General features: G+C 43.9%; 1 protein-coding gene across 1 annotated transcript; it reads left to right on the forward strand.

Annotated features, from left to right (window-relative positions):
• The first annotated feature begins 1,932 nt into the window (after window positions 1-1,932).
• On the forward strand, window positions 1,933-8,733 carry LOC119649411 (dynein intermediate chain 4, axonemal). Its single transcript, XM_038051548.1, has 6 exons — window positions 1,933-1,994; window positions 2,049-2,201; window positions 2,255-2,455; window positions 6,763-8,159; window positions 8,232-8,450; window positions 8,517-8,733. Exons 1-6 carry the CDS (start codon window positions 1,983-1,985, stop codon window positions 8,731-8,733), a joined length of 2,199 nt encoding a protein of 732 aa, XP_037907476.1. The 5' UTR covers window positions 1,933-1,982.
• Window positions 8,734-9,104: the final 371 nt, after the last annotated feature.

Raw genomic sequence — 9,104 nt, forward strand, 5'->3', positions numbered from 1 at the left:
GTCATCTACTACTATTAACTTAATGGGACTAGCCATGCGAATGGGGAGTACTGAGTATTATACGACATCAAAAACATATGAAGGCATTACCATGGCCTTGTTCAGGTTCTTTGCGCGGTTTTTAAGGTTTTGAGTGAAACAAAACCTTATTAAAATCAGCTTACTGTCTGTCTGTCTTTTTTTATGGACGGATTTGGAAATCTTACAAAGACATTGCCTCGCCAGGTTGCAGCAGCGTGTGGGATTTTCACCCACTAAAACCACCCACACCTTCTCCTTCTTTCTTACCCGCGGAATCGCCGCAAAGCATTACTTCGCGGGGTGGACTTTAAGCGACCAAGTCTTCCGTTCTTCGCGTCTTCCTTGCGCGCTCCGTTCTTCCAAGTTCCTCCTGTATACTTTTGATTGCGAAGTTCACCGTACACCAGTTTCCATCCGACTTCAACATTTCCCCGACGATGTTCTGCGGGCTTAGGTTGATTTTCAGGGAGTCTTCCGTGCGGAATCTTGCAATTCAAGTGGTTCGAACTGCTTTTTTAAGGCGTCGTGGATATCCTACTTGTACATGATTTCATCAATGTCCTTACATTGTATAACAATCTTCTGCTTTTTGGCCCGTACTTGTGCTTCTTCTTCTAAAGACTTCTCCACCTTGTCGAGGAAATTTTCAACCGTTTTGCCCGGAGACTTGTTCAGCTTCAACATCAAATCTCCTTTTTGGGAGCGTCTGATTCGGCTGACGTTTTCTCCAAGGTCTATCAGCTCAGGTTCGGATTACACCTTCCTGAGGATATCGGCGTAAGTAATATCACCTTTTTTGGAGACGATAATTAATTCGGACCGTACTCTTCTTATATGTGTCGCATTTTTGTTCCCGCCAACCTTAGTCCATGCTTCCTTGGTTCTTTTTTGGGGATTGGGTCAATTGGAGCCGCACCGGAGTTTCCACGATTTTGGTAATTTTTTTTACCTCCGCTTTGCCGGTGAGAGGCCTTTTTGCTGTTTCACGTCCTGCGAGGATACGAAAGAATCGTCCGCTCCCTCTCTACCCCTCTTTTCAAGCTTACCGCCCCTAGGTGTAGGCCACTATGGGCTAATGAATGACCAGTTTGTGGGACATCTTTCCGTGTGTTTTGAACAGGCATTTTCTTTATAAAAGAAATACGCAAAACGTTTCATACCTGAAGCGTCCAGCTTCCGGTTTCCCGACTTGTTGAGAATAATAATAATGATTTGATTCAAGTACCCATAAACAGTGTAGTACCCGAGATCCAACTGAAGTACAAATTCCTCTGCCACCAGTGCTCTAACCACAAAAACATGTAGGCTTGTTTCCCAAAAATGGAACCTTGATGGCAAAACTACTTCGGAAGGTACTGATTGATACCCTTCATTTGCTATATAACCATACTCGCAAAAAAGACGTTTAGACCCCCTTTTGTGTGTATGGAGAAAAGGATTCATTTATTTCCTACAAAACCTTAAAAAACCTGGTTGGATGTATAACAATGTTCGCAGGAACTATGGTAGTTTCGAGGAACTAATGATTCAGGAATAAATGTTTTTCCTAATACTGAAACCATGGGAACCTCGGGCCCACATTTACTTCATAGTGCTTGGACTGGAAATGGTCCACAAAAACGAAAGTATGGTATGGTCAATGTGTTTGACGATTTTCCGAAACTTTATAAGGAAACTTGAGCAAATGGATGCCCTAATATGGACTGCATAAATTGCTGGTCCTAATTATAAAATCAGTTCGGTTCTATTTTTTGAAGAGTCTACAAAAATTCGCATCCAATACATTAACTACGTAGCACACAATGGCCATGGTTTCCTTGTCATGGTTACCAAACATTTTGTTTACAAACGGATTTTCACTGTGTAGCGTTCTCACAAAAAACATTAGTAGCGTTTGCTGCTGTTGATAAATAAATTAATACTTCTGCCATTTGTGACAAATAGAATTTTAATTACACAAAATGAACATAGATGTAAGTACTTAACCCCCTTGGCATTCTCCACAGTGTCAGCATATTCCTTTCTAGGTTGAGGAAAACAAAAGACACCCCAAACTCAGGGTCGAATTCCGAAAGGATTCCTCCACACTTCTTCGACGTGGTTCGGTCCGTTCAAAATCATCACAAGGGACTTTCAATAGGGAGATTGTTGTTTTACTAACGGAAAGAAAAGGTCGCAAGGTAGGTTTATAGTACGCCAATCTTATCCTATACACAAGATAATGTCCTTCCAGTTAGTAGACAATGGATATAATGTGGCACCGAAAATTCTTGTCAGCGTTCAAGCTTCAGATAAGTTTCAAAATTTGGTTTCAAAAGTGGAAGAATTGTTGGGACTGACGCAGGATAAGGGAAAGATAATGCGGATAGAAGATATCAGCGTGAAACATAGTTTTACGACATTGAATGTTACAATGGATGATATAGCTACGCAGGTGAGTAATGAGATTTGCTCCTAAATAGTAAAAATTTGAAAAACAATTCATCATCATCATCAACGGCGAAACAACCGGTATTCGGTCTAGGCCTGCCTTAATATGGAACTCCAGAAATCCCGGCTTTGCGCCGAGGTCGACCAATTCGATATCCCTAAAAGCTGTCTGGCGTCCTGGCCTACGCCATCGGTCCATCTTTGGCAGGGTCTGCCTCGTCTTCTTTTTCTACCATGGATTTTGCCCTTATAGACTTTCCGAGCTGGATCATCCTCATCCATACGGATTAAGTGACTCGCCCATCGCAACTTGTTTAAAACTACTTAAAGTAGAGAAGTTAAAGGGACCAAGCTGTTCTGCGTTGTAATTCCGGCAAAGCCTAGGAATCGGGGAATGAAAGTAGACTTCGAGCTCTGCGAAGGGCACGTTGTAAATGTTTGCGCTACGTGCGTTATAAGACGCATGACCGCAGGTGATCTCGTCAGCAGCGGAGCAGCCCATCAGACACGAGGAAAGTTTAAAAAATGTGCATAGATCCAGATAGGATCTACGCTGTTGTAGGAAGGGAAGGTTCAGAAAGCGGAGGCGGGAGGGGTAGTTCATACGAGGGAAGCTTTTCTTAAACAAGAGGGAACGAGTGAATTTATGTTGCACATTTTCAAGAGCAAGACAATCACAGTTACGGTAGGGTGAACAGATCACGGAGCAATACTCGAGGGTATTCCTCACGAGGGAATTGAAGAGAGCTAAGGAGGGTTGGATGGAGTCAAAATCAGAGAAGGAGTGAAGTATAAAGCCTGACAATTTTGCTACTCGATTGATGACATGGAGGCAAGGGGTGTCAAAAGCGGAGCTTATTGTCGAAAGTGACTCCGAGGTCTTGAGTGGAATTTAAGCAGGATAAGGAATGCCCGTTAAGAGAGTAGGAGAAAGAAGTGGCTGAGGTTTTTAGGGAGTAGCAAATAGAGTGACGGGAATTCTGACGTTTGGTGCTAAACCAGTAGTCGAGCACCAACGAACCAGAGTGTCCAGGTTAGATTGAAGGGAAACACAGTCCATAGCCGACGATATAGCGGAAAACAGCTTAAGGTCGTCTTCATAAAGCAAACAGAGACAAGTAAGGAGGGGAGGAAGGTCGTTAATAAAAAATAAAAATAACAAAGGACCCAGAATAGATTCCTGTGGGAACCAGAGGAGAGGGAGAAGGAGCGGGAAGTATAGCCGTCAAAAGAGACGCAGGATCGGTTGGAAAGGTAAGATGCAAGCCATAAAACAAGTGGTATGGGAACGTTTAGAGACGAGAGTTTGGATAGAAGTAGCTTGTGATTTACAGTGTCGCAGTAGCGAGGTCAGTGTAAATGGTATGCACTTCTTGCCGTGAATTTAGACATTTGGCGACAAAGTTGGTAAAGTCAAGCAGGTTCGAGGCAGTGGACCCACGCTTAACGAAGCCGTGTTGCTCTTTCACTATGTAGTGGCCAAAGTGTGCGGACAACCAGTCGCTGACATATCTTTCCAGGATTTTGAAACATGAGGAGAAGAGGGAAATGGGATGGTAATTCTCGGCAAGCGTACGATCACCACTTTCGTGTATGGGGATGATGAGAGCCTCTTTCCACAAGTCGAGAAAATGGTTCTCTTCGAAGCTTTTGTTGGAAATAAGAGACAGGGGAAGGGAAATGGACTTACCAGTTTTGAGCAAAAAAAATGTTTGGAAGACCATCGTAGCTAGGTCCGACATTGGCATCAAGTTTGTCAATGAGGTACCCGACGAGGATAGGGGTAAGAAGAGGAATGACAGGCGATGCGGGACAGGCTACATTCACTATCGGGAGGGATTCGGAGGAAGGAGGGGGAACATAGACTGATGAAAAGTAGCAGCAGACTAAATCATAAGATAGTTGGGGGGAGTTAGCTGAGAAGCCAGAGAATTTAATGGACGGAGGGGATAACTGGGCAGGGCAGCGGGAGTTGCGAATGTGGGACCAGAAAGGTGTCAGGTTTCCGCGCTTTAGTGAGTCTTCCACACTGGTCAAATATTCGTTTCTGGACTTACGTATTAAGGATTTGACCGCGGAACGTAGAGATTTGAAAAAAAAATAAGTCAGCCTCGTTTCGAGAAGACAGGAACTTCTTCCTCGCAGTCTGTTTTTGACGTAGCTTTTTGTGAACTTCAGTGGTGAACCAGACGGGGTAAGAGCGTAAGCACTTAGGAGAGGAGGGAACGTAGCAAGGAAGAAGATCACATAAATGGTAGGCTTGCGAGCGACAGGAGAGTGAAGTCGGGATATCTGAATATCGAACTCGAGAGCAGGATGATGGGTGTCAGGGGCAACGTAAGACAGAGCATGAAGGGATTGGGAAGACAACGCACCGGAAGGTTAGAGAGGACAAGGTCAAGAGTGCGATCTAAGTGGTTTCTAGAAAGGTTAAACTGGAGGGCGCCACAGTTATTAGGGAGGGAGGGAAGACCAGCAGCAATGGGTCAGGAGAGCCTAGGAAGATTAAAGTCGCCACAGAGGATGAAAGGAAGTGAGGGAAATAAAACGATTAGGACCTCTGATAATCTGTCGAAGAAATCCTCGTACAGAGAAGGCGAGCTTAGGCAGGAAAAATATACACACGATATGATAAACGGACATACGTTTGGCGGAAAGACTGGAATGGTGACAGAATTGTAGGAGGAGGAGAAAAGGAAAGATGATTACGGCATGGAGAGGGGACTTAACAGCTATTAGGGCTCCTTCGCTCCGCTGTCACAATGAAAGACAGGGTAACCTTCGAAGAGCTCAGAATCTAAAATCCTGTCATTTAGCCAGGTTTCAAAGAAGCAGATGACATGATGTTGGAATGCTAAGGCAAACAGTTTGAAATCCGACAGCTTGGTCCTTAGACCCCTTACATTTTGATAAAAGAGAGTATATTTGTGGGAAGGCGGGCGGGCCGGAAATTTTCACGAAGCTTGGTCCTCTGATAAGGCTTGATAAAGACCCCCTGTGGCCAAAAGGAAGATTGGACGATAGCATCGAAGTCGTGGGGATATGTCACTTTGAAGGAGGCTATCACTCGGTCAGGAGAGCCATCCTTCGTCACAAAGTTGAGTTGGCTGTTTTCATTCAATAATTCGCTGCCCCATACTTTGAGCATCAGTTGATGAACCACTTGGTGTAATTGGTCGCCTCCATACTCAACCAATTCGGCTGTAATCCCATCGGCTCCTGGCGACTTATCATTTTTAAGCCGATGATGTGCTCAACTGCTTCGTAGAAGGTATCTATCTCCGACTCTGCAGTCTCCCCTGTAGGGGCGTGAACGTTTATGGGGCTTATATTTCAAAACTTGCCTCGCAAACGCAGAGTGCATAGCCTTTCGCTTATATTTTCAAAGCCGATAACAACAGGTTTCATTTTTTGGCTGACTAAGAAATCTACTTCTTCAGGAAACCGGTCCCTGTCCATCGCATCTCTTCCAACGCTGTTACATCAGCCTTATATTGGGACAGGGCATCGGCTAGCTGCTCAGCTGCATTCGGTACCTACAGGGAGTGCACTTTCCATGAGAAAATGCGCAAATCGTTCATCCGTTGTCGTTGCCGGGTTCTTCGTTGTAAAATCCATCCTGTACCAGGCTGCTTCTGTGACTTCGCAGCATCGGTTTTCCGTATAGGGTAGTCAGCCCTACTCAACCCCTAACATGGACGACCAGTTGGTACATTTTGTCCCGTTTTTAGGCGCGGGAGACTCGCCTTTATCCTTCTCCATCTGCAGTTTTCCATAAAGAGGTGGAGATAGGGTTTTGTAGTAGAGCTGCTGGTGTTGGTTCAGCAGACGTTTCCCAGGTTTTATGCTCCATCGTGGGTACCACGTTTCGGCATAGGACCTATACTACCATTCAACGCTTTTGTTCTGCTTATTGCCTTCCATATTACTATGGTCTGGAGCTCAGTGTGTCCAGGCTTTATTGGATAGTCCGGGCCAATTTAGTTTATCAAGGTACTTCCGTATGTTATCTAGCTGTCAGGCTTTCTTCATTGTCCCAGTACAAACGATGTCGGACGAATTTGTGGGAAAGCTTTGGGGTGAAAAAAAATGTTTTTTTAATTTCGGAAGAAAGATAAGCCTTGTTCGTTTCCTTGCGCTTGGTATATTATCTAAGGCCACACTGTTTCTAGATATGTTTGGGAAAACTGGGAACTGGAATAATAGAACCATGGCAGCTTTTCGATTTTGTGACCGGAAATAAATGAGACCAATGAAACATATCATGCTATAATTTACTCTCACAATATATGAACAAACCCGCATTTTCAGATAACGCTCAGCATCCGATCATCAACAGATATCCCACTTCTTCGCACCTCGTCTGAATCAGAAGAAGAACTGGTTGAGTACCATAAGATGCCGTCATACATTAAAATAATCCTTAAAGAAACTGAGGACATTTTACTATTCGAAAAAAATAGTGTAACAGTTGAACGAGATTCTGAAGAAGCACCTGCCGTTTTGGAGGATAACGACGCATACGATTTCCTAACTGTTGGCAAGGGGAAGAACCGGCGAAGAATGGAAGCAGAATCTCAAACTGTCGAAATTTTATATAAGACGCGAACAGCTAACACAGAACGAATTCGAAAGCTGGACGTAGGGACATTTGTGTCTAACTACGACATGTTTGATACCTATGCTGATATAGAAACTGAGGTCATGAAAATAGAAACCGAGGATGCTTATGATAACATCGACGTGACAACTTATAAATACAAAGGGGTTGACCAGTTCGAATCCCTGAAATCTCTACCAAGCTTTCAGCTCGCTGTCATGTTGACGCAAAGACTTCTTGCTGGAAATGTTTATCGTGAAGAGCAAAGACGATTCCGAAATATGTACCTTCCAGATCCATTATCTTTAGACGTGAAGTACTTTTATCGGTTGAGGGACTTATGGAGTTACAAAACTGTTGAGGCGACTGGAAAGGCTGTCGCCTGCCTTGATTGGTGTCCCGCTAATAGTGACCTTTTGGCAGTTGCCTATGGCGTTTTCAATTTCATCCCCCATGAAGACCGTCGTTTTGGAGTGGTATGTATATGGAGCATCAAGAATCCAGTGAATCCTGAAAGGAAATATCGTTATCCATACCCGGTAACCGCGTTATCATTCTCAAAGAAAAACCCACAACTTTTAGCCGTTGGTCTTTACAATGGCGAGGTTCAAGTTGTGGACATTACGGAGAGGAAACTGGAAGACGCTCTAGTTGCGGTCTCCCAAAGGAGCACGTCTCCCGGAACAGAGCCAGTGACAGAAATTAAGTGGATCAATGTGCATAGTTGTGATGGCTTGGATCGGCAACAACTGCTCACCTCGTCTGAGGATGGAATTATAATGAAGTATTCCTTAACTTCTGGACTATTCCTTGTTGGATTCAAACAGATGAAACTGGATCGCGTTGAAGGGATAGTCGAGGGAATCCATGTGAATAGAAGGACGGACTTCATTGAAGCTAATCGAAATCCGCAGGCACTGATGTTGAAAATTCATCCGGAGAAACCGGATACGTACTTTGTTGGAACAGATGAAGGATGCATGCATAGGTGTTCTACGAACTATCCTCATCAGCATACTGATATCTTTCAAATTCACAATGGAGGAGTATTTTCTATGGAATATTCACCTTGGAGTCCGAAAATATTTCTTACATGTGGTAGCGACTGGTGAGTAAATTTGGCGTCCTCTTTTTCCAAGCATCGGACAATACTAAAAGTTACCATTTTCTTGACTTTAAGGTGCATTCGTGTTTGGTGTGAATCAGTTTTCCAACCCCTCATGTACCTATCAAGCGGTATTGGTCCAGTGCAGTCAGCATGTTGGAGCCCTATTCATTCAACTATTATCCTTGGAGCTACTAGAAATGCTGTCGAAATTTGGGACATCCGACGAAATATATTGAAGCCAGTGTCAACACGGGTTTTTGGGTCCGGTGCTGTGTTCCTAACTACAGCTTGGTACGTTTTAGGTTACTGTCAGATGACTGTGATTCTTATAAAGGGTATCAAATATTTTCTTTCCAGCTTTTCCACTTGTGGGCGTTCTATAGTTGTTGGCGATGAGGAAGGAGTCATCCATGTGTGTGCTTTAGAGGATATGCCATTTCCACCTCATTTTCAATACAAGCAATTGGAGTCGGCTATATTCAAAGCACTTGTTGCAAATCCGGAGCTTACGCGACAAGTGGAAAGTTTAGGATGTTTAGGATATCCAAATGGAGGTCGACGTACTGAAATATAGGAGGAGAAAATTTGAACTGGCTTTTATTATAAACGAAAATATTTGTGAGAAAATCGTTTATGTATGTCAACAAAACGTCTAAGTTTTTTTGGTACCTTTTTCTGCCATATACAGTCCTGGCTCGTTTTGAGGGAGGAGGAGAGCAGGGCCAATATAGTCTAAATGGCCGATCTTGGCATCTCAGAGTGCAGAAGGGGTCAATCTCATCTGGGTTTAAAGTCTTTACTGTTAAGTAGAGAAATACCCCTCTGATGTTGGCGCTTCGAAATGACGGAGAGGCTGACGGAGCAACAAACCTGCCGGCTCAGTCAACACCAAGTGGCTAAGGAGAATCTTCAAGTAATCATCATTATCATCAACGGCGCAACAAC

The sequence above is a fragment of the Hermetia illucens genome, chromosome 2, assembly GCF_905115235.1.
Source record: "Hermetia illucens chromosome 2, iHerIll2.2.curated.20191125, whole genome shotgun sequence".
Lineage (NCBI taxonomy): Eukaryota > Metazoa > Arthropoda > Insecta > Diptera > Stratiomyidae > Hermetia > Hermetia illucens.